Here is a 26615-nt window from a genome sequence, read left to right as displayed (position 1 = left end):
CCCCACCCTCCCCTCTCCACCCCTCCCATTTTTGGATGCACAACGGACGGACGGACACAATAATCCCCTGTGGGCTGGTGGTGTAACCAGTACAAGTGCATCAACCCAGCGCTCTCTACCAGTGTCCATTATTAAACCCACGGGCATCATTTTATTACTTTACAGGTGGCTGTGTCCGGTCAGCGACTGACTCGCAAGTGAGAGGTAAAGTTCAGTCTCCATGGGGGGGGGGGGGGGGCTCCACCCATTGTCATCATTATCAATTGTCCATCCCATCAAACTAATCGTTGTCATCGTGAACCTCGGTCATCCATGGGCTCCAATTCGCTGACCCCTGAATTCAGGACACCTATTGACCGTTATCTATCGTGCCTGACCTGCTTGGCATGTTGCAGCTTTGGGGATCTTTGCAAATGTGATTTTTTTAAATGCACACTACATAACTGCATAACCATTAGGCTTTTATTATATAATCTGTTTGGATGAGAAGTCTCTTCATGACGTAACATTGGTTTGTGGGCTTCAGGCCATCTTCTACATGCGATGAACCCCATCGCTGCACTTGCCATAAAAGCAAGCAGCAATATGGCTTACTTAACCGCAACATCAACAATAACATAATTGCACAAAACTACATATATTCCTTCTTTTACAGAAATTGTAATTGCAGCATTGGTGCACAGTTTTTTTTTTTACAATTACGTACCTCTAAGATTTGTGGCAAGTACCACTGCATCGGAAGTTGTTTCATTATTGTGTACGGTATATTTGGTTTGACCTGCCTATGATCAAATCGTCCGGAATACGGCAGATCTCCAAAACCTATCGGGGTTGACCATGGATATGTGACTGCCAAGTATGTATACAAGGTATTATAGGCGGCAGGACTACATTATGGGCGACAGAGGGGAAGTGCAGCAGAACACATTGCTGTACTGTACTTCTATGCTCCCGTTGGTCTGCTCACCACGATCCCCATACGACAGGAGGTCCAAAGCCAAAAAGTGTATTCATGAAAGGGATATAGCTGTACTGCACATGATCATGTGACTAAATCGGCCTTCTTGCATCCGTGATGTTTTTTCCCCCACTGATTCCACTGATGGAGAGGAGCCAAAACTGAGAAATTCCTGCTCTTCAGTGATGTCATTTATCGTGCTGCCTGAGCTACGCAGAGAAAGGAGGAGGGGGGGGAGGGTGGTGAGCGGTGGCGGCCGATTATTGCAACTGGGTAGGGGCAGCAGCGTTAAAACCCTGCAGCCGCGTGGCTGCGATCGCCGCTGGTGTCACACGAACTCCTCGCGTGGCACCAAGACGTCTCGGCAGAAACCGCTGGAGACGCGCAAAGACAGAACACGGGGAGGAAGGGGGGGGGGGTCCCATTTCATTCCTTGTACCAGGGCCCATGCCTACCACTCGTCACCCCAGATTGCACGTGGGTCTCCCCTGTCGCGCTTCCACTCGGTGTTTGGTGGCGGTGGCGGCGGCCCCGAGGAGAGACAGTGCCGAGGCGTGGATCCGCAGCTGTGAGGAGGTGGCGCTACGTTGGCGTCTGTCCGCAAGGTATGGGAAGAGATGTCACCGAGTTGAGCGCCGTCTGCACGGATGTGAGGCAGTAGCCCTCCTCCCCCATCAGGTATCTGTCCAGGGTCACATGCACACACAACAACAGCCGCCATTCGCCTCTTAAGTGGCGGTGGCGTCACCACGGCTTAGGTGCACTTTGGAGGCCTTCGCGTGAGGTGTGGAAGGCTCTGCTGGCGGGAGGTCACGGGACAACAGACCCAGATGTTATGGTTTGACCGACCAAGTTGGTTGGCAGATGCCCCCACCTGTGCTCCCCACTGCCAAAAAACAAAGACAAAGATCCTCCGTATAGCCTGAACAGACTGTTTGGCCAAGTGCTGTTAGCAAGCACCTATGAAGGCCGGAACAGTACACGAGGGGGTGGGTGGCCAGCACCACGCCCGACCGCCTTTGTCTCCCCAATGGCGATGTTTACACACCGCACCAGGACCGGTTCAGATAATCGCCACCGGTGTTGGCCGTGAGCGGGAATCGAACTCGGGCTGCCAGGTTCGTAGCGCAGCGCGTTAACCGCTACATATACGTGCACATAAATATGCACAAACCAGGCATGCACTACACACATGTTCGAGAGCCTTGTAGTGGCAAGACGTAACTTATTTCAATGCTAAATTATCCTGTTTGATTTGTACTAGTTGCCTTGGTGAATGTATATGCTCTGACTTTAACATAGCTTTTTTGTGACCAGTTACAAGCTAATCACTTGGCTATTTCAATGCTAACTTCTATGCTAATTCGTTTGTCAAGGAGTGCCTCTGCGGATGTGTATGCTTTAACTTGGCTATTTTAATGCTAAATTCTATGCTAATTCCTTTGTCAAGGGGTGCCTTTGCGGATGTGTATGCTTTAACTTTAACATAGCCTTTTCTGTGACCAGTCACAAGCTAATCACTCAGCCATTTCAATGCTAAATTATATGCTAATTCCTTTGTCAAGGCGCTTTGTTTCTTCTCACACAGCTTAAAGGTCATGATCTCAGCGTGGCTTTCTCACTCCAGCGCTGTCCTCCAGACAGTCTCGTCCCCTTCACCTGATGAAGGCCGCTTCTGTTGTGGCCGAAACGTCGTGAGAATATTATTGTGTTATTTATTTTATCAATTTATTATTTTATTCTCATTCTACGTGACTTTACCAAAAGAACCAAAGAAGAAGACGTAACTTAATGCACTACAATTGGAAGCCAAGTTATTTTTTTCCCATTTAAAAAAAATATTCCACTATTGTAGCCGATAAGTGTAGGCATGATTTCTGCGGTAATAATATATCCTTTGGCGGGTCGCTTCAGAGTGCCTGGGCCTCGTGTGGTCACGGGCCTCGTGAAATGAGTTGCATGGCCTGGTACGTGCACACGGGCAGTGTGAAATGAATTTGAGGGCAGTGTGAAATGAAGTCGTGGGACGGTTTCTGGCCTGTGAGCCGCAGTAGGCTCCCCGCCCTTGCCGTATCGCGGTGAGAAGTTTACCCTTCGTGGATGAACTCTTCGAGAGCGGCGCACTCGGAGATGAGCTGGGGCAGCTGACTCCGCAGTACCACGAACGCGAGGATGGGCAGCAGATCGTCCGCCCCACTACACGCACACACACACGCACGGGAACACACCATACCAGAGTTGTCCTTCCCCCGCACCTACAATTAGCACGGTTGGCTAGGTAGGATGCGAAAGTCGTTTAACATCATACATACGTGCCTATAAATGGTAGCAATACACATTCTGATTTGCTCTGGCTTTAAATATCAAATTACCAACAATGTTTATCGTAGTGCGACGGTCTTGAATTTCAACCATCATAAATCATTCAATCACACGTTGCATATATATAATCATTAAAGAAAACTACCTACATACTTTACATACACCACAGTAAATACACACCCACAGGACCGTACTGGAGATGACAATGACAGTGTGTGTGTGCTGGGTTAGCGCTACGCTCCTCTTACATTGAGGGTGGACTCAAGCCAGCTTCCTGGTGCTCGTAGAAGCTCTCCACGCACTCACACACCTGCCTCGTGGTCCGCACTGCAGCCAACACGTGCACGCACAACACGCCACAAACATGCGTGTGTCTCTTGAACTTGTTTCACGCCCGTACGTAGTAGCCAACCGAGCTACTTGGATGTGCGGGGGGGGGGGAGGACAACTAAATGCAAAAAGGAGTTTTCAAGAAATGAGTTTTCAATCTTGATTTTTAAAAAAACGTCCACAAAGATCCCCCAAAAGAGCCTTGATAGGCAGCGGTACTCAGCCCAAGGATTGTGCCCCCACAAAAGCCTTTTGGAGGGGGGGGGGGGGGGAAGGGTGCAGGATGCAACATGCACACCGTGCAGGAGAACATTTGGGGGTACATTAGTCCCACATTGCAGCGACGAAACACACGGATACACGACATGAAACATGCCGAACTGCATTTAATAGAGGCGTGGGCATGCGACCTGCGTACCGTGACTTCAGTAAGCTAGGGGGTGCGCAGGCTTTGAGAAGGAGGGTGTGGGGGCCCCAAGTGATCCTGATTAGGGGGGCCGCCGCACCAAGCAAGTGTGAAAGCCACTGCTTTGTCAAACACGCACGCACGCCCAAGTCTTACCGATGCAGTCGAGTTTGCGCTGCGGACAGCAGTGCTGGGCGAGGTTCCTCAGCTCCTCCACCGCGGCGCCGTACGGGAAATCAACTCGGCCGTCGCCCTCCGAGGAGAGGTCGGTCGCGGCGGCGTCGCGGGGGCCACCCGGGCGGCCGGAGCCCGGCACGAGCCGCAGCTCGGGGGGCACCCCGAGGTCCCCGGGCGTCGCGAGGGCGTACGCCGCCATCCACGTCGCCAGCGCCCGCTCCTCCTCGCCGTGAACCATCCTAAGCGGAAGGGGAGAAATGCGGGGGGCGGGGGGGTGGGGGAGAAAGTCGCCCAACCCTGCCAGCGGCTCGCGCTTTTCTTTTAGTGCGGCTCGACACAACGAAGAAGGGGGGCCCGCCGCTCAAAAACGTCGCCGATTTTCGTCTGCACATATCCACGGGACCTTTTTGCCAGTATCAAGATGGTGAAAAAGAAGGAGGGACGTTGCCCTTGCTTGCATGTTTTTTTGCCGCAAGTGCGTGTTGGTTGATGCAGACGTGATGCCCTGCAATGGGTTTCTATTGGGTGTTTTGAACATCTTGGCACCTGTTTTATTGCCAGAAAGAGTAAAGCCGATGATATTGTTTGTTTTAAGAACCACGGTGTGGCGTTTTTTTTTCATCATTCAATAGTCCCGTAGGAGATACAACGTGGATTCAGGTAGCGTCCCAAGACAGATGCGTCTCGAGGCAGTGTACTCCAGTGGTTCTTAACCTTCACTGAAGACTTGCACCCCTTGGGTTCCCAATCCTGAAAACGTGTATAATGTTAACACGTGGGTGGTTTGATGAAACAAAGTAATTGTTACTTACATCATTTGTGTTTTCCATTATTTACCTTCTAAAAAAAAAATCTGCCCATGCCTCGCACCCTCCGGGAAGGGCATCTCGCACCACCAGGGGGTGCATGCACCCCAGGGTAAAGAGAACCACCGGTGTACAGAAACCGTGAGATGATGCCCATCGTGCAGATGGCTCGACACATTGCTATTCCGGAGGAGAGGGGGAGGTCAGTCGGTCGTAGCTCGAACGCGTTGGTCTTGAGCCTGGACTTGGACAGGAAGCGGACAGATACCTGAAGAGGGCGAGGAGGGGAGGCCACAGGGGCTTGAAGAAGGCCTCCTCCAGGCTCGCCAGGCACTGATCCCGCCCCGCAGGAGACTCCAGCTGCTCGAATGCCAGGACGCACAGCTCCAGCAGAGAGTCTGCAGTGCACGCAGTACACATGCAGTACACATGCAGTACACATGCAGTACACGCACAGCTCCAGCAGAGAGTCTGCAGCACACACAGCACACACACAGTTCCAGCAGAGTCTGCAGTACACACAGTACACATGCAGTACACACACAGCTCCAGCAGAGAGTCTGCAGTACACACAGTACACATGCAGTACACATGCAGTACACACACAGCTCCAGCAGAGAGTCTGCAGTACACACAGTACACATGCAGTACACATGCAGTACACACACAGCTCCAGCAGAGAGTCTGCAGCGCACACAGTACACATGCAGTACACATGCAGTACACACGCAGCTCCAGCAGAGAGTCTGCAGTGCACACAGTACACATGCAGTACACATGCAGTACACACACAGCTCCAGCAGAGAGTCTGCAGCGCACACAGCACACACACAGCTCCAGCAGAGAGTCTGCAGTACACACAGTACACATGCAGTACACACACAGCTCCAGCAGAGAGTCTGCAGCGCACACAGTACACATGCAGTACACATGCAGTACACACGCAGTACACACGCAGCTCCAGCAGAGAGTCTGCAGTGCACACAGTACACATGCAGTACACACGCAGTACACATGCAGTACACACGCAGCTCCAGCAGAGAGTCTGCAGTGCACACAGTACACATGCAGTACACGCGCAGCTCCAGCAGAGAGTGCAGTACACACAGTACACATGCAGTACACATGCAGTACACATGCAGTACACATGCAGTACACATGCAGTTCCAGCAGAGAGTCTGCAGTGCACACAGTACACATGCAGTACACACACAGCTCCAGCAGAGAGTCTGCAGTGCACACAGTACACATGCAGTACACATGCAGTACACACACAGCTCCAGCAGAGAGTCTGCAGCACACACAGTACACATGCAGTACACATGCAGCACACACACAGCTCCAGCAGAGAGTCTGCAGTACACACAGTACACATGCAGTACACATGCAGTACACACAGCTCCAGCAGAGAGTCTGCAGTACACACAGTACACATGCAGTACACACACAGCTCCAGCAGAGAGTCTGCAGCGCACACAGCACACACACAGCTCCAGCAGAGAGTCTGCAGTACACATGCAGTACACATGCAGCACACACACAGCTCCAGCAGAGAGTCTGCAGTACACACAGTACACATGCAGTACACACACAGCTCCAGCAGAGAGTCTGCAGTACACACAGTACACATGCAGTACACATGCAGTACACACACAGCTCCAGCAGAGAGTCTGCAGCACACATAGCACACATGCAGTACACATGCAGCACACACACAGCTCCAGCAGAGAGTCTGCAGCACACATAGCACACATGCAGTACACACACAGCTCCAGCAGAGTGCAGTACATGCAGTAAATGGAGCGCACGCACAGCCCCAGCAGTCTGCAGCACACAGAGAAAAGGCAGTATACACAGAGCAGACACTCATGCAGGTGCTTAATTACCATCCAGACAAAGGCCCTCTTACGCGCGTTACGACGACCATGAATTATACTCCATACAGATGTAGATGATTAAAACCATTCACCCACGCAGGCGGTACGTGATAAATGATGCTGACAATAATACAGATGCCGACGATGTTGACGCAGATGACGATGCTTACGAAGGATTCTCACCCGTGCAGGTGTAGACGATGATGACGAAGGCTATCAAACGCACGCAGAGCTACGCAATGGATGGTGACGATGATGACGCGGGCTATACTCACCCATGCCGGTGTGCACATCGTTGACGATGATTTTCAGGTGCTCTCGCAATGCTTGCTCCTCCATGAAGCGCAGGGCCGCATTCCCCCTCCCCCCCTCCTCATCGCCGCCACGAAGCAGCTCGCCCTCACGCCCGGTCAGCTCCACACCCAGCTCCTCGAAGGAGCCGTCTCTGGACACTCCTCGGACGTCTGCCGGCAGACGGCACGGGCCGGCCATTCAATGTACACATCGGCCCTTGAGAGCCTTATCTAAAGCACGTTCCACTGCCCGAGGGGGGGATTTCTAAACGTTAAGGATACCAATAGACTACTGGCTGGAAGGACGAGAGAAACATTTTTTTTTTACAAAAATACAAAACCACATTTCTAATCACTTATTCCCTACGTCAATCCACTGCTGGATGAAGACATCCCCCACACCGTGTTTTCCCATACTTCACCAAACTGATCAGTGTGGGTTGGGTGAAAGGGGGTGATGAATCTGACCCATGTCTATTTCTGAAATCACAGTCGCAAAGAGCCGTAGAAACGTGGAATGTTCAAGCCACAAACGGTAAAGACGCCGCGCGATGCCAAATCGAGCAGAGAGACTTTGATTGTATAAGCTGGTGGGGTTCAGCATGGGCACTCTGCGCAGACAGCGCCTCTCGTCGTGATTATCCGCTGCGAGCTTGTGACGCACACGCACGTACGCACCTTCCACGCGGGAGTCTGGGGACGCTTCCCAGCCTGCCTTGACGCTCGGTCTCTCTTCCCAAGACTCTGGTGCCAACTTCTGCACCACGACTGCGTGGCCGTCATCGGCCCGCTTGGTTCTCTCCGTTATCCCACAATCCGCGCCGTGCGAAGCCACGTCTGGGCCGAGGGGAGAGACGGCACTGGGCGCTGGCGCTGCTGCTGCTGCCTCCGGGGTGCCGCTGCCACCGCTGCCACTGCCACCGTCGCCGCCGTCCCCGAGTTGCCCCTGGGTGGATTTGCTCACAAGGGGGTGCAGCTTCTTGTAGACTCTCAGCTGCTGCTCCTGCAGCAGCTGAGTCAGGGGGTGCTCCCCGCAGCTGCGGGCAATGAAACGCCAAGCAGGTGTCAATTATCGTTGTGAAATTTGCGACGATTTTAAGTCGATGAGGGCTGCGAGTGGACCGGTAATGGTGGAACGCTGATGATGACGACGGTAACCCACCCCAGACCAGAGCCCGACTGACGAGACGAAATTGACGGGACAAAATGATCGAGTCCGAATGAAGACGCAGACTGCGATAAATTAGTAACGTTGTTAGAGACCGCAAGTGAACGGAGGAAGTCCAAATACGGTAGTGGGCCATATGTGTTTATGAAAGGATTTACAGTAGAACCTCTTAATGACCACCAATGTTAATGACTAATCACTTAACGACGGGCCTCCATACAGCCCAACGTGCTCGCTTACCAACCTTTCCCCTGTTAACGACGGGCTGCTGTCGGAACGGTAAATGTTAATGCATCGATTGATCATGTTCCTTTTAAGATATGTCTTTATAATGTTTGTTTGCATTCTGACCACAAGTATTGTGGTTAATGCAGACATGATGCCTCGTAAAAAGGTTTCAGTTTTATTGCCAGAAAAAAAAGAGGAAAAACCTGTTCTTATATTTTGGTACTGGCAAAAGGAGGTCCCATGATGTAGATGCTCACCCTGAGCCCTCATCACTCTGATAGTGTCATTGTCTTTGTGCTGTGTATGCCTTTTGGCGTCCTCTGGTCTAACACCGTTTGAGACGAGGCTCAAAAGAAAGCTGTTTCTGGTGTGGACCAATCAGTTTCAAGGACAATGCCACATAGATTATCAGAGTGTTTTTTGTTTGAATTTTGACCACAAGTGTTGTGGTTAATGCAGACATGATTTATTGTAAAAAGGTTTCAGTTTTGTTGCCAGAAAAAAGGGGAAAAATACTATTCTTATGTGTTTATAATGTTATTAGGATCATCATGGGACCTCCTTATTAGTACCTTTACGTATTAATTTACATTGTTTATAAATAATGTAAAGTACGTTTTTTGGGTGAAAAGGTAACTTTTTATGCTGTCGGAACGAATTAAGCCAATAACGTGCATCTCTTATACTCACATAACGACCAAATCACTTAATGAGTTTCATGGAATCAATTACCGTCCTTAAGTGGAGTGGGTATGCTGTACAGAGTTCACCGATATGCTGAGCTTATGATATGGGAACGGGAGGGGATATCGTGCACCCAAATTCTACAATGAATCACCAAGAGTGGACACGATGTTTGACTGCTTCAGTCGACCAGACTAAGAGAGTGATGACATGAATTCAACCGACGAGACTTGGGACTGAAATTCCAAACGCACACGCATGAATGCGTGCATACACACAACTTCACGTGCATACACACACACAGCTCTTAAGACAAGCTCTGCTGTAAAACGAAAAGCCAACAAGTCTAAAAAGGTAGAAAATTCTCTCGTCTCAAAGTCAATAAGAGGGTTTATTGCAGCGCTTTATTTTCAACGCCGTGTATATACTGCGGAGACAATTCAAACGCCGAAATAACGACCCACATTGTCCTCAACAGCACGGTTATTATAGCCCAACACTGCCCGCTATTCATCGCCCCCACCACCACCTAAGAGAAACTGCAACATTCCCATCAATTGGCACGGTCTGCAGAGCCCAATATAGGTGCCGGTTAAAAGCTTTGACGATCCGACCACACGGGGGAAAGTTTGTAGGCAACAGGAGCAAGTGTCAGTTCCTCGTCGGCCTTACAGGCAGACTGTCCTGGGTGCGTCGCGTCTAATACGTAGCATAGAGACGCAGCTAACACTGCTTTGCACGCCATTTAATTATTCATCTTCGAGAGAGGAAACTATTATTTTTATTATATTAAATTTTTAAGGGGATTGCCCTCCCCCCTCCCCGCCCCACGAAAATAAATAAGAAAAACACGTGACGGACAGACTGGCTTTTGCTATCGGAATGTGAAATTTCCAACGCTAGCTCTGGGTTGCGAGTGGTGATGAGCGCGCTGCCCCCCCCCCTCCCTCGTGGTCGCTTGAGCAGGGGGGACGCCGCGAGCCACGTCGCTCTGGAGTTGTACCAGAGGCAGAGCAAGGAGACCGAGTGGCACCTGAGCAGCGTGGAGATGAGAGCCGAGACAAGCGTGGAGTCGTCCGGGCGCTCCCTGAGCCGAGCCTTCCACTGTCTCGGCCACTCCTGGCATCCCGAACGCGCGCATAAAGACAAAAACACGGGCACATGCATGCAGACACGTACACACCACGTAAGTACAGAGTATAAGCACACGCACACATACCCACACACACACGTACAGGACGCAGACGCGCGCACACACACACACACGGAGCTTAAACGCACAACAACCCGCCATTCGCCACCAAGTGGTGGTAACGTCAACACGGCGCTTGTGCCAGACTAGGTGCACTTTGAGGCCATGTGAAGTGTCGGAAAGCTCGCTGGCAGGAGGTCACGGAACAGACACTGGTGCCGTGGGTTGCCTGACTGAGAATGACTGGAAGATTCTCCATCTGTGCTCCCTGCTGTGGCAACTTGCTGCATTTCAGCCACCCGGCACTCCGCTCGTTGTGAGCGTCACTCATGGTTTAGTGGTAACTGAGTTGAAGGTGAAGGGGTTACACTGTGTAACAAATTTATTTATTTTGTTCCTGGGTAGTAAGTATTATTTCCTAATTGCTTATGCCTCAAAAGTACAGAAAATGGCTATTATTCCCCACAAACTTTGCTTTTGTGACCAGAACAGTGATATTTTGAAATTTACCTATTTTCAATGAGAAAACGTGTGCATTTGTGTCTTTTCGTTCACATAAAGTCAGAAAAAAAACCAACATATGAATCAAACTTAACATGTATTTATACTAAAGTAATTCACAAAAATTACTACAAAAGATTTAGACACCAAGGCGCATTACCACAGGAGGGACTGGCCACAGCGGACCGAGTTCTCTGTGGGGAGGAACAACGTCAAGTGGGAGCCACTGGTGGACCCCCGGAAGGTGCTGATGCCACCACTGCACACCAAATTTGGCCTTATGAAACAATTTGTCAGAGCTGTAGATACGGAGTCGGCAGCCTTCAAGTATCTTCAAGACTTCTTCTCTCAGCTGTCTGAGGCAAAGGTCAAAGCCGGTGTCTTCGTCGCACCACAGATAAAGAAGATCCTGGAGTGCGATGAATTCCCCAAGATGCTCACTAGTAAGGAGAAAGCGGCTTGGAACAGCTTTGTCACAGCGTTTCGTGGCTTCCTGGGCAATCACAAGGTCGAAAACTATGTGGAGCTGGTTGAGACTCTGGTGAAGAACTACGGCACAATGGGCTGTAGAATGTCCCTCAAAGTCCATATTCTTGATGCTCATCTTGATAAATTCAATGAGAACATAGGAGCGTACTCGGAGGAGCAAGGCGAGCGCTTCCACCAGGATATACTGGACTTTGAACGCCGCTACCAAGGACAGTATAACGAGAACATGATGGGAGACTACATTTGGGGACTAATTAGTGAAAGTGATTTATAGTATAATCGTAAATCTCGAAAAACTACTCACTTCAAAATATTTTATAGTCATTTTTGTATTAATTTTGTATAAATACATGTTCATTTTTATTTGTTCTTTTTTTCTGACTTTATGTGAACGAAAATATACAAATTCTCCTGTATTCTCATTGAAAATAGGTTAATTTCTAAATATCACTGTCCTGGTCACAAAAACAAAGTTTGTGGGGAATAATAGCCATTTTCTATACTTTTTAGGCATAAGCAATTACGAAATAACCCTTACTACCCCAGGAATAAAAATTGTGTTACATAGTGTTATCAGCCCCTCTCACCCTTCGTGAGCCCCCATTGGCCACTGTGGTGGCTGCAAATGCCAGGAGGGTAACAGCCGATGATAAGCATCGGCCTTCCCCCAAACAGCATTTGCTCACAGCCACCGCAGCGTTACCGACCGGCAAACCACCCCGAGGAGTTGGGGGTTATTTTTTTTGCCAGCCAACACGCACGTGGACTGACAATGAAACACAAAACAACACATACGCACAGGCATCAACAAATATAATACACAAACACAAGATTACTTGAAAGCAGCGGTACACGCCAACACACACACACACGACACCAGAAATCAAAGGATGTACAAACGCGCGAGCGAAACACGGTTAAGGCCACCAAATTGGTGGCCGGCTCCCCGTGTGAACAACTCCAAGAGCCCTCGTTCACTTTGGCTCCACCAGGAGAGTGGAGGAGCCGTGCGAGCGGAGTAGCGGAGAGAGACTCACGTTGTCCTGCTCGTACTCCAGCACGCGGGCCAACACGCTGCGTCGCTCCGGCTCCGTGGCCGATGGTGCGGCATTCTGGGAGAGGCGCCTGCCACGCACAGGGGGGGAAGGAGACGTCGGCAACGCGTTTGCTTTGCGCGGTCGTTTGGCGTTTGTGTGAACGTCGCCCGAGAATGTGAAGGGATCGGTGGGGATGTGTGTACGTGTGTGTGTGTGCATGCGTGTGTGTGTGTGTGCGTGCGTGTGTGCACATTTCCTATGATTACTGTTGTTACATTGTTTTTATAGCTTTATTTTGGTGATTTGAAAACATATGGTTAATCTAAATTGTCTTATGGTTGTTGGTGTTGGCTTGCACCACACTGATTTTTGCACACAGCGTTTTTATAAGTTTTTTTTGCGTGGAATATTTGCTGGTTTATTCCAGGATGTTTCTGTTACGCGCTGTCGCTTTAAGATGTTCTGTGTTCAAATTTTGTTTGTTGCGGTTGCACCCGACTTAAGAGCCGCATGGCTCACAGGGCTATACCTAATACATGAAACTTGAAAACTTGAAACTTGTATTGAAGGTGGAGCGGTGGCGCAGTAGTAAGCACACCGCGCTACGGGCCTGGTGACGAGAGTTCAATTCCTGGCCAAAGCTAACATCAGCGATGATATTTAATCCAGTCCTGGGCCTACTCTAGACAGCCGTGAGCACTGGTGGCTGTACTCACGAGTCCTAATAATGACGAAGCCGGGCTACAGTTGTCGCCTTGTCTAACTGCTATCCGTCGGTTGGTCACATTATCTCAATTTTATTGATGCTGACTTCAAACAAGATGACCAAAATGCAGTTCTTCAGGAACTGGTGGCTTGTGCATTATGCACGAGGCTGAGAGCCTTTGTACATACAGTGCACGTTGTAGTGTACTGTCGAAACCGTTTGTTTCTGGGCTTGCCCTAACGTTTATGTTGTGATGAATTTCCTCATCATTTACAGATTTAAACTTCCTTCCGGAAGGTTTTTTGGGGATTGTTAAAGGGTTTTTTTTGGTGGGGGGGGGGGGGGGACGTTGACAATTTGTTTAGGGGAGCTTTGGGGAGACCCAACAGATTTACCACACAGGGAGGCAGCGAATTCCCAGGGGACCTCCAGTAAGCTCACCTGTCAGCCTCCTCCCTCAGCCTCTGTCTTCGCTCCACCATCTTCCGCTGCAGCTGAGAGATGGTTCTAGTCAAGGCACGACTGTAGGAACAGGCCACAGTGTTTGCGCAGAACAGGAGGGAGGGCAGACAAATTCCACGGAGTTGGGAATCGAACCTCGGACTCCTTCTTGCTGCGAGACACTTGAAGTGTTACCACTGCACTGCCAAACTTCCGCCGCCCAACCCCAACGCCGAGTGGTGTTCGAGAGCAGAGGCGCGCCCATGGGCCGCGGAGATTAAGAGCCAGGGGGTAGGATACGGCGGTCTCCTGCGCCTTGGCAATGAGAAGATTCTCCATCATTCGCCGCTCCAAGCTCAGGTTCTGTATGGGTCACACGCAACAATCCTGAGCTCATGCGTAATTTAATTCATTTACCGCCAACTGCATTGCGGGGGCAGTGAGCGCACGGTGGGGAGTAGGTTGAGATGAGATGGGAGAGGTAAGCAGGGGGGTGAGTCGATGGAGAATGCTGAAGACGGTTTGCGATCTTGAAATTGATTCGGGATTGGATTGGGAACCAGTGGACGAAAACAGTCAGCCATGGGCAGAGGAAGCGAGACTTGACGAGGCGCGTGTATAACTCACGAGCGCAGTCTTGGCGGACGCGTGCCGTGGGTCGAGTCGAGACATGCGTGCGCGGTATGCCGCCATCAGCTTCATGTTCTGCACACGTGCCTCCTCTACCGGGCCCAACTTCCTGCCACCGCAAACAATTCAACGTTGAGGATGCGTCCCTGACAACAGCCATCTTGTCATCAACAAAACAAGTGGAATTATTGCCAGGCAGCTGCATTAACAATCGAATAGCGTGGCCCCCCGAATCGTGTAACATTTATGTGAACCGTAGGCAAACGTGTAAGATAACGGAACGAACAGGACAGAAGAAACGACGACGACAATCCAAGCAAGACGGCACGAGCAAGATAAGTTGCCGCGACACCACTCGCCGTCGGCTCAGGTCACCGATCCATAGCGGAGGTGCAAGAACTACTCTGCCATTGCTCTTCCAAAAAAAATCATTACCCTGCCCAAGTTAAAATAAAGATGAGCTGCTACTACCACGGATACTGTGCTCAACAGCAGCGACAGAAAAATAAAACACCTCTTGAAGGAGACCGATGCTTCCTGCTGCTGTTTCTGGAAGAGCGTCGGGGAGGGGAAGGCACAGGGGATGTTCGTCCAAGGCTTGGGCAGCGGCCGGTCGCCCTCAACTGTGGACTCCGGGCCTGGCTGTGCCGCAGTCTTCACGCTGGGAGGGCAGCCACCATCCGCGTCTGCGCCGCGTTCTCCTGCGCTGCCAGCCACGTGCACGTCTCTGCACCCATCTGTCCAGCGACGCCGGAGGTTACTACCAGGCATCACCGGCGCACGTGCACACGCCCACACACACTGCGCGTCATTTGAAGCATTTTAATCAGGGCTTGATTAGGAATGTAATCATTTTCCCCGTCGATGAATTATGATTCGTGCCATATGATGTCACGTGGTCCGTGAGCAGACGCTACCCGAACCCTGAAATACGACATATGCAATTGAAACTCTTCATTAATATGCACAATTAGGTGCATGTATCGTCTGTGCTAGCAATGTTTTTTTTTATTTTAATCTATAAATCGTTCGATGATTAGATGCCTAAGTACGATGATAGATGAATACCGATCACAGAGAAGCAAGAACCTCCTGTATTCAGTGATAAGTACTCGGTGCTCGCTGACATCTTCCACGGAGGCGAGAGTTAACATGATCGGTTGACGTAATGCACAATGGGAAAATCACCGAATTCCGAATCAAATCACGATCCTTAACCGCGACGAAATGGTCAACCGACTCTGGTCGGGGGGAAGCAGGGGGCAGGCTGCAGGGATGTTGCGGTGAACCTTTTCAAGAATTGCAAACCGCATCGCGCGCGATCCTACACGGGGGCGCGACGCGCTGGTGTTACCGCAGCGGTGGCCGATACGTGAATAAGCAGACGACAACCTTCATTACGACCGATGGCAGGTAAAAATCCCCAACTAAGAATTCATACACATAGATTTAAAAAAAACTACCAATACATGGCCCAAGTAATTTTTGTATGTCTATCGTATATATCGACAGTGTATTTCTACAGTATATGTCTATAGTATATATCTATAGTATATGTCTATAGTATATTATGTGGGTAATTGTTGGTCATTGCCTTCTGGTGGATCGCAGGGCCCATTGAGATCCACCAAAAGGTTGACCACAGCGTTTGGTGAAGTGGCCACCGCTGCCTCACCGGCACAGTGGTCACGCTGCACCGGCAGACTTGTGCCTGTCGCCCGTGCACGCTCCACGCTGTGCTCCACCAGCCTCAGCAGCTTGTCCTCCAGGGCAGAGAGGCCTGCATGGTAAAGAGAACACCACTCTGCACAGGACAGTGGTGGCAGCGATACGCCACTCGTTGTCATCATAATCATCATCCATGATAATTCACCTGCCAGGTTTAGTTTTGTTTATTTATTTTGGTATAGCCCTGTGAGCCATTCGGCTCTTGAATCGGGTGCAACAACAAACAAAAAAACGAACAAGAAAAACATCTTAAAGTGACTATGTGTGACTGTGCAAACAGAAAATCCATGAAAAAAAACAGCAAAATATTCCTGAAAAAAGCACCGTACACCAACGCTGTTTGCAAAAAATCCCAGTGGGATGCAAGTCAAACAACAACAACCACAAGAAAACTTAGATTAAAGCCATCAGTCTAACTCCGTACTACAACAAAACAAACATGTCCAAGCCAAAAAACTTTTCCAAATCACCAAAAACTAAAGCCATAATTGCAACGTAACAGTGATCACAGGGACTGTGACCGAATTTTTACAATAAACTACATAGATAAAATGTAACACATCTCCAAACTGCCAAGTTTATTTTGTTGAACCAGGTGAAAACTCAAGAGACCAGGATGAGTCTCATGTGCAAGTGACCTGGGTCACAAATATTACTCTGCAAAACAAATCAATAAATCAGCCAATGAAGCAAATAAATCAGAATAAAAACAACTGTCATCAGAAGTAAAAAATATTGCTCATATATACAGGTCAAACAATTACTTGCAGCATGAGTAGACTCGGGCAGATTATGTTTATACTGATCATATTAATAATAAAAATCACGACGTTTCAATCGTAACACAAGCAATCGTCTTCAGATGAAAAAATACAGCAGGCGAGCTGTTGAGGCAGGATAGTTCTCCTAACGTCTGCTGTATTTTTTCACCTGAAGACGATTGCTCGTGTTGCGATTGAAACGTCGTGATTTTTATTATTTTTCTAACTACGTGACTTTACTGAAAGACCCAAAGAGTATAAATTCCTGCAGTCACGAAAGCTTTAAGTCAACATCATAAATTAAGTTACAGAAACATTAAATAGAATGTGTGACTATTATACGAACATGTAAACAAACAAGGATATACGTGTGCTGCAAGTCGCCATCTCTCATGGTCCCGTGATATAACAATCCATACAGCCACCTGCACACCAGTTGATTTTATTGCTCCATCTCCAAAGTACCCTTGCTGTTCTAACCTAACAAGCCTTAATAAGCTATGCTTTGTGCTTACAACTTGTATGAAATAAGCATTTACTCGGTATACCCAGCTTTGACCTGGTGTGGTACTATAGCAAATAATATCCTTACGTAAAATGCCTTTGTGTAAACGAAAACTACACTATCACTGTGCTATGCATATGTGTCTCGGTTCCTATGGCAAGGGTCAGTCTTGCCAAAAGACAGGATCATATTGGAGGACCTAGAAAAAAAACCTCACACATTCGATCAGATATCATTCAAAGGTCTGCACAGACGGTGGTCAGAAGCCAACTTGCTATACCGCAATCTCCTGGCCCACCGTGCAATGCGATCAGTGTGGCTGTATTCGCCCCCACGTCTTACCAGCAGTGGCCCCATTGGCTGCCGGTCTCTCTTCAGCAACGGTGAGCAGTGCCTGGCTAACGTGGGCGATGCTGGAGAGGTAGGCGCGGTACGCATCCTGCAGACACCCACACGTGCTCATCAGCTCCGGATACAACCTTGTGGGGCTTCAACATCGCCAACTCGCACACAACTCTAGAGACATCCGGAGAGCAGCCAGGAGAATGACAAGGGGTCATATGTATGTACTGCATGTATGCTGAACTTCTTTCGCACCGTGCGTAGCCAACCGTGCTAATCGGAGGTGCAGAGTCCTCGTACCATTTATAAAGGCGGTTGGAGTGGGAACCAAATGAGATGTCTCTGAGCAGTTAACCCGAGAAAAAAGACAGATGAATTGGCAGGAATTAAAATGTATCATCATTGGCTGTTAAAACATCCAGAAATGAAATGGCCACATTTGGAGTAGCATCTTCTTGGTGAGATCTTTCCTTCCGAATAATGGTTGAGATATTAAGCACACACACACACTGCTCTGTACAGCTGGGACGATTAGCAGATGAAGTTTATCCGTCGACTAAAAATTGTAATAGGTTCCCTTGACAATTCCCTTGCCCAAAACGTCGCTGATTATACATTTTCTATTTAAGGCAGTGTTATTGATTAATTTGTTAAGAGCGTTCTGTTGTGTTCATAGTGCGGTCTACAAACACCATACAACATGGGGTGGGGAACCTTTTCATTCACGAGGGCCGAACAGGAATTTCAAATATCGTTAGCAAGTCCCACGTTAACTCACAACTCGGCGTCATCCAATAATAACGCAAATTGTACGGGGGCGTTTGCCACCGCATGAGGCCTTTGCAGTGACGGAAGTGACTAAAGTGTGCTAAAAACACAGACACGATGTTGCCAGGTTGAAAACTATTCCCCTCTAGTACCCAATCAGTGCAGCTGAGATGCAGGCCTCATGTGGCCGGGGGCAGTATGAAATGACGTTGTGGTCGTGGGACCGTGGGTTTCTCCCAACCCTGCCCTCCAAAACGTAAACACGCATAAGCATCAAGTGCTGGCACAGCGTTCACAGAATGTGACCATCAGCATCCCTTGAATTGTGCGTCAACAAATACTGTAACAAGCTTGAAAATAGGTTGCGTTCCTCTTGGTATGGATGTTTTTTTGGTTAAATAGTTTAAATAAGAGGGCAATTCCCCATATATATGCAGCGCATGCATTCACACGTACCGCTAGATAAGCCCGCACTCTGAACATAACCTCACGTGACACTTCCACGGCCACCGGGAGACGGGCTCAGTGGCCCAGAATTGTCTGGTATATCTCCCGATGCTTCACAAGCTCCGAGCCACCTTGGGGTAACATCTCGCGAACCGAGTTCGCTCACCGCCCAGTGGTCGTGGAAAACCCCTCATCCAAGCACGCCGTCACGTCAACACGTTTCGCTTGACATCAATTACAAGCACTACACGTGTTGACAATTACAAGCACTACACGTGTTGACAATTACAAGCACTACACGTGTTGACAATTACAAGCACTACACGTGTTGACAATTACAAGCACTGCACAACTCTGGCTGTCGCCTGACGATGCTGGTTGTTGTAATCACCTGCAAAACGTCACAGTACTCAAATTGTAAACGTTGTTGTTGGTTTACTCTCCAACACACCGGTGTGCTGTACTAGTTAATGGATTGGCACGTTTTGTTTCCGTGACAAACCTTACTAATTGGCTGTCGGGTGTTTGCGGGTTTAACGATTCATTTATATTTATGCGACCTTACCCAGAAAACCTCTATTATGGACTACACATGTCACAACTAATGCACCTACCCCAATTCATCTCCACATGAGGACAAAGATACATCATCCCTTTAATGACACTTGTACCGTACACATAAAAAAGCATTAAAAATGAATGTGATTGTGTGTAATTATGTCTTATTCCTTGTTCAAAAAGTTAATGGAAGATTCATGTGTAGCCGAGAATATCGAAAAAGCGAAGAACATTATAAAGGACTCTTCTCACCCTGGACACTCTCTGTTTGAGCCGTTGCCATCAGGCAGACGATTCAGATCAGTCAAAACAAGGACAGATTCAAACACAGCTTTTATCCTACAGCAATACTGCTAATTAATTACTAAGTAATACTGTATACAACTGACTGTAAAATAAGGATGTGCAATGATAAAGTGTACTTTTATGTGGGTATGTGGGTATACTTGGGTAGTTTTTATATATAAAATTTATTGATTATCTTTTATTTTATTTCTTGTTTTATTTAAATTTATGAATGATGTACTGACTGGTGAGCACTTTAAATTTCGTTGTACTGGTGACAATGACAATAAAGGATCTACCTATCTATCTGATCTATCTATCTTAAGGCCTAAGTGTGAATTCTGTACATCAGAGTGAATGGAGTAGCCAAGACAACTCTACAAACCTTCCTCTCTCGGAATCTTCTGCTCCCTTCTAGAGAAGAGACGACGAAAAATCTGAGCCTCTGGCACTACGAATGCCCTCACCACAGATTTGTCTTAACTGATAGACCACATTTTTAGACCACAGGGATTTCTTGAGTGTCAGTTCATGAAATACAGTAGTTAAGGGATGTCATTTAAATAGTTTTTTTTTGTGTAGGGTTAAGGCGTTAGGGTTTAGGGTTACACGTTTTTGTGTGTTGTTTAAAACTTAAGATTTAGGGGTTAAGATTGGGAGCTGTTTCGTTTTACAGCTTTATGGGTAGGGGTTAGGCCGTTAGGGTGTATGCGTTAGCTTTTTAGAGTTAGGAGTTGGTGGTTAGTGGTTAGAGATATGGGGTTGTGATTTAAGGGTAGCGTTTTGGGATAAGGGGTTAGGGTGTTGGATTATAAGTCAGTCGTTAGGGGTTAGGGTGTACGCCTTAGCGTTTTAGAGTTAGGAGTTAGTGGTTAGAGATATGGGGTTGTGATTTAAGAGTAGGGTTTTGGGATAAGGGGTTAGGGTGTTGGATTATAAGTCAGTCTTTAGGGGTCAGGGTGTACGCGTTAGCGTTTTAGAGTTAGGAGTTAGTGGTTAGAGATATGGGGTTGTGATTTAAGGGTAGGGTTTTGGGATAAGGGTAAGGGTGTTGGATTATAAGTCAGTCTTTAGGGGTTAGGCGTTGGGTTTTGTGGGCTCAGGATTAAGATGCAGTTAATAATTAGCAATAGGAGTCAATGGTTAGGGGTCAGGAACAAGGTTTTAAGGTTAAGCATAAGAATTTCATGTTAGGGGTGGTACTGTACCTAACGTACATATCTGCCCGCACATCTAAAACATGGGGACAGTAGACTAAGCCTATGCAGAATGACAAGTCTGTAATAAACTCGAGGGTTGAATGCACGGTGATTTCCTATACGAGATACATGCCCAACACAACATTGTACTATACAACGTTGTGTGTTTTTTATGGTAACAGCGCACGTAAAAATGTCTGTAATGACAATCGAAAATCATTAACAAAATAATCGTACACAATTCGATGATTTTAAACTACAGTACTAACTCATAACATTATTGAGTTTTCATGTAATGCAGGGTGATGCAGATGTCTTCTGACACCCCCCCCCCCCCCCCCCAATTAATTGACCCCTAACAGTTTTGTTCCTTTGCATATGCATTCCTGTTAAAAAAAATATTAAGTTTGATAACGTGAAATTGGGGTCACAAGACATCTGGACCCCCATGTACAATGCGCACAACGACTGTATACAGTGAGGGAAAAAAGTATTTGATCCCTTGCTGATTTTGTACGTTTGCCCACTGACAAAGAAATGATCAGTCTATAATTTAAATGGTAGGTTTATTTGAACAGAGAGAGACAGAATAACAACAAGAAAATCCAGAAAAACGCATGTCAAAAATGTTATAAATTGATTAACATTTTAATGAGGGAAATAAGTATTTGACCCCCTCTCAATCAGAAAGACTTCTGGCTCCCAGGTGTCTTTTATATAGGTAACGAGCTGAGATTAGGAGCACACTCTTAAAGGGAGTGCTCCTAATCTCAGCTTGTTACCTGTAAAAAAGACACCTGTCCACAGAAGCAATCAATCAATCAGATTCCAAACTCTCCACCATGGCCAAGACCAAAGAGCTCTCCAAGGATGTCAGGGACAAGATTGTAGACCTACACAAGGCTGGAATGGGCTACAAGACCATTTCCAAGCAGCTTGGTGAGAAGGTGGCAACAGTTGGTGCGATTATTTGCAAATGGAAGAAACACAAAAGAACTGTCAATCTCCCTCGGCCTGGGGCTCCATGCAAGATCTCACCTCGTGGAGTTGCAATAATCATGAGAACGGTGAGGAATCAGCCCAGAACTACACGGGAAGATCTTGTCAATGATCTCATGACAGCTGGGACCATAGTCACCAAGAAAACAATTGGTAACACACTACGCCGTGAAGGATTGAAATCCTGCCCGTCTGAAGTTTGCCAATGAACATCTGAATGATTCAGAGGACAACTGGGTGAAAGTGTTGTGGTCAGATGAGACCAAAATGGAGCTCTTTGGCATCAACTCAACTCGCCGTGTTTGGAGGAGGAATGCTGCCTATGACCCCAAGAACACCATCCCCACCGTCAAACATGGAGGTGGAAACAATATGCTTTGGGGGTGTTTTTCTGCTTAGGGGACAGGACAACTTCACCGCATCAAAGGGACGATGGACAGGGCCATGTACCATCAAATCTTTGGTGAGAACCTCCTTCCCTCAGCCAGGGCATTGAAAATGGGTCATGAATGGGTATTCCAGCATGGCAATGACCCAAAACACAGGGCCAAGGCAACAAAGGAGTGGCTCAAGAAGAAGCACATTAAGGTCCTGGAGTGGCCTAGCCAGTCTCCAGACCTTAATCCCATAGAAAATGTGTGGAGGGAGCTGAAGGTTCGAGTTGCCAAACGTCAGCCTCGAAACCTTAATGACTTGGAGAAGATCTGCAAAGAGGAGTGGGACAAAATCCCTCCTGAGATGTGTGCAAACCTGGTGGCCAACTACAAGAAACGTCTGACCTCTGTGATTGCCAAAAAGGGTTTTGCCACCAAGTACTAAGTCATGCTCTTTTTTTACCTACGTGACTTTACCGAATAGAACCAAAGAGTATGGATCCTTGCAGTTACGAAAGCTTCAAATCTAATACTAAGTCATGTTTTGCAGAGGGGTCAAATACTTATTTCCCTCATTAAAATGCCAATCAATTTATAACATTTTTGACATGCGTTTTTCTGGATTTAGTTGTTATTCTGTCTCTCACTGTTCAAATAAACCTACCATTTAAATTATAGACTGATCATTTCTTTGTCAGTGGGCAAACGTACAAAATCAGCAGAGAATCAAATACTTTTTTCCCTCACTGTATACTCCTACACACACCTCCTACGTTTGACACATCAACACCCTAAGAGTCGTACACACCCCAAAGATAACCACCTTTTCCTATACCCCCCCACACACCCCATCCCCTACATACACATCTTATACATCTCAACATTAGTTGTTTATAACCACACATGGCCTACGGTATAATATGCGTGGGGAAACTTTTTTTCCCTTGTTGGGGATCGAATAGGAAGGACTCTAAGATGCATTGGGAGGCTGGCTCCACTCTAACAGCAGGGCACGGGACATTCCCTGTCTCTCACTTGGACAGGGCCGCCCTGTGGTGTCACACATCGGCTGGGAGCACGAACAAATTAATTGATTGAACATGCACCCCGGGTTGCCAGGTAGAAGGCGATTCCCCCCTCTAGCAGGACCGGATGAAGGTTCTTGTAAACCCTGGACACTTGTGTTTCGAGGGCTTTCAGTGATAACTCTCTACAGCTGGCACTGCTGCCGCCGGTCATTCGCTTGACTGTACGAAAAACACAATTTGAAGGTGTCATTTGCTAATTTTGCAATGATTCTGCCTCTGTGTATATACACTGTGCCTATCCTTGCTTTATAAATATATTTAGTCAAGAAGATATGTTGGTTACATTTTTTATCATACAAACAAAATAACATGGTTACATTTGTTTTTGTAGGCTCATGGTGCCTACTGTGGCCTTTTGGATAATACGGCCCTGGTGGGTGAGTGGGTGGCTGGGTGAGTGGGTGGCTGGGTGAGTGGGTGAATGGGTGAGTGGGTGAAAGGGTGAGTGGGTGGCTGGGTGAGTGGGTGGCTGGGTGAGTGGGTGAGTAGGTTGCTGGGTGAGTGGGTGAATGGGTGAGTGGGTGAATGGGTGAGTGGGTGAATGGGTGAGTGGGTGAAAGGGTGAGTGGGTGGCTGGGTGAGTGGGTGGCTGGGTGAGTGGGTGAGTAGGTTGCTGGGTGAGTGGGTGAGTGGGTGAATGGGTGAGTGGGTGAATGGGTGAGTGGGTGGCTGCGTGAGTGGGGGGCTGGGTGAGTAGGTGGCTGGGTGAGTGGGTGAATGGGTGAGTGGGTGAGTGGGTCAATGGGTGAGTGGGTGGCTGGGTGAATAGGTGAGTAGGTGGCTGGGTGAGTGGGTGAATGGGTGAGTGGGTGAGTGGGTGGCTGGGTGAGTAGGTGAGTAGGTGGCTGGGTGAGTGGGTGAATGGGTGAATGGGTGAGTAGGTGAGTAGGTGAGTGGGTGGCTGGGTGGCTGGGTGAGTAGGTGAGTGGGTGGCTGGGTGAGTGGGTGAATGGGTGAGTAGGTGAGTGGGTGGCTGGGTGAGTGGTTGAATGGGTGAGTAGGTGACTGGGTGGCTGGGTGAGTAGGTGAGTGGGTGGCTGGGTGAGTAGGCGCTAGGCACAGTGCCTACTCATCCTACCACATCCAGAACTATACAGGATGGCCCAAAAGTCAGGGCACGTAGGGCGATTATATTATTTGAACACATCACATCGGGATTATTTCATGCATTATAACAACATGTTCGGACTGAATTCCATTTACATTAATGCATGCTTGAATTATCTTCTGAAATTAATTTAGGACTTTGTTTTTAAATATTACAGCTGCCTTCTTTGGCATACATAAACGTGAATTGAACTCGTTCGTCTTTGGTCAAATTGTCTTTCCACTTTTAAATGTCATCTGAAAAGGAAGGCTGAACAATGTTTAGATACGAACAACGATAACAGATTAAACATTAACTTAAAGAATAAACGACGCTATTTTGTTTTAATGCCAGTGTAAAAATAAACCAAGATAACCATGCGTCCCGACTGTTGGGGATCATCTTGTTCCAGCACTCCGTCATCCCCATCCCTTAGAATCGGGACATTCTATTTAAGAGTGCAGGAGAAATCCGATGAGCAACAAAGCTCTTTTCCACAGGTGTTTGGTATGGATCGGGTAGTGAGCCCCAACCTCGCTACCACCATCCCCTTGATACACCCCAAGGGTTCTGTCAAGCCCCTAGCCCACCGTAACCGATACGAATGGAACCCCCGATCCCGATCCCCTTCGCTCACCAGGGCTCTCCCCTCGGCGTCGAGCTGCACGGCCGCTTTCACCATCCTCATGGCGCCCTGCAAGGGCCACCCGTCCCGCTCCGACATCGCGGGCAGGAGCCCGGCTCGCCAACACACCAAACACCAAACACACCACACACACCAACACACACCAACACACACACCACACACACCACACACACACACCAACACACACACCAACACACACACCACACACACACCACCAACACACACACCACACACACCACACACACACCACCAACACACACACCCCACACACACACCAACACACACACACACACCAACACACACACCCCACACACACACACACCAACACACACACACCTCACACACCCCACACACACACACCCCACACACACACACCAACACACACACCCCACACACACACCACACACCGACCCCCACACACACCCCCACACACAGACCCCCACACACTACACACCACCCCCACACACAGACCCCCACACAGACCCCCACACAGAGCACCCCAGGCCCCGAGGCCGCTCCGCCCGCGTCGGGAAGGCAGCGGGGCGAGAGAGGAGACGGCGGTGAGGTGTGGGGGTCGGGGGGGTCCTGGGGGGGTCCTGGGGTAGAGGGGGACCCGGGGGGAGCCAGGGACCCCGGGGGTGATGAGGGGGACGCGGGGGGAGCCAGGGACCCCGGGGTAGAGAGACAGAGGCCGAGACTTCGATGTGAGGCTGAGCGGTAACCCAGGGGTCGCTCTCGTTGGGGCAGTAATGAGAAGCAGCGAGACTCCTCCTCCTCTGTCTCCTCCTCTTCATCACGTCTCCTCCTCCTTTTCATCACGTCTCCTACTCTCCACTCCTCCTCTGTCTCCTCCTCTTCATCACGTCTCCTACTCTCCACTCCTCCTCCTCTGTCTCCTACTCTCCACTCCTCTTCATCACGTCTCCTACTCTCCACTCCTCTTCATCACGTCTCCTCCTCTTCATCACGGCTCCTACTCTCCACTCCTCCTCTGTCTCCTCCTCCTCTTCCTCACGTCTCCTACTCTCCACTCCTCCTCTTCATCACGTCTCCTACTCTCCACTCCTCCTCCTCTGTCTCCTCCTCTTCATCACGTCTCCTACTCTCCACTCCTCCTCTTCATCACGTCTCCTACTCTCCACTCCTCTTCCTCACTCCTCTTCATCACGTCTCCTACTCTCCACTCCTCAGACCCCACCTCTTCACCTTCACCCCCCCCCCCCCACACCGGATCTGTGCGCAAGTCGTAAACACGATCCTCTCTCCCGCTTCTCATTCTCCCTTCCTCAAATCGTCTCTTCCTCCTCCTCTTCCTCCTCTTCCTGCCGCTGCTCTTTCATTCTCATCACCCCCCTCGCCTCCTCATCGCCGCTTGCGCAACGCAGCCTCCTGCCCCTTCCACGTGCCCGATGATTTTTCGTTTATATTTGTTTTTTTTTTAATTACTAATAATATTGTACTGTTAATGTTACTGCACAGCGTATTCATACTGTCAACCCATACGGTTTACTCCGTCTTCTTGTGCAGGGAAATTATAGTATTCAGGTCCAAACAGCGTACAGTCGTTTCAAAAGGGGCAAATA

At 48.7% G+C, this 26615-nt stretch overlaps 1 protein-coding gene across 1 annotated transcript; it reads right to left on the bottom strand.

Moving 5' to 3' along the window:
• Nucleotides 1-448: 448 nt before the first annotated feature.
• On the bottom strand, nt 449-26224 carry VPS9D1 (VPS9 domain containing 1). Its single transcript, XM_032967571.2, has 16 exons — nt 25024-26224; nt 17582-17678; nt 15921-16025; nt 14760-14982; nt 14243-14354; nt 13916-13978; nt 13616-13668; nt 12469-12556; nt 10283-10368; nt 7848-8206; nt 7152-7340; nt 5268-5397; nt 4173-4432; nt 3529-3607; nt 3050-3154; nt 449-1640 (listed from the first exon to the last, which is right to left on the bottom strand). The coding sequence occupies exons 1-16, from the start codon at nt 25846-25848 to the stop codon at nt 1541-1543; spliced, it is 2874 nt and encodes a 957-aa protein (XP_032823462.2). The 5' UTR covers nt 25849-26224; the 3' UTR covers nt 449-1540.
• Between the last annotated feature and the right edge of the window lie 391 nt (nt 26225-26615).

The sequence above is a fragment of the Petromyzon marinus genome, chromosome 38, assembly GCF_048934315.1.
Source record: "Petromyzon marinus isolate PM22_M1 ecotype Great Lakes invasive population chromosome 38, UKy_Petmar_22M1.pri1.0, whole genome shotgun sequence".
Lineage (NCBI taxonomy): Eukaryota > Metazoa > Chordata > Hyperoartia > Petromyzontiformes > Petromyzontidae > Petromyzon > Petromyzon marinus.
Note: the sequence above shows the minus strand (reverse complement) of the source record. Positions and strands in the feature narration are given on the sequence as shown.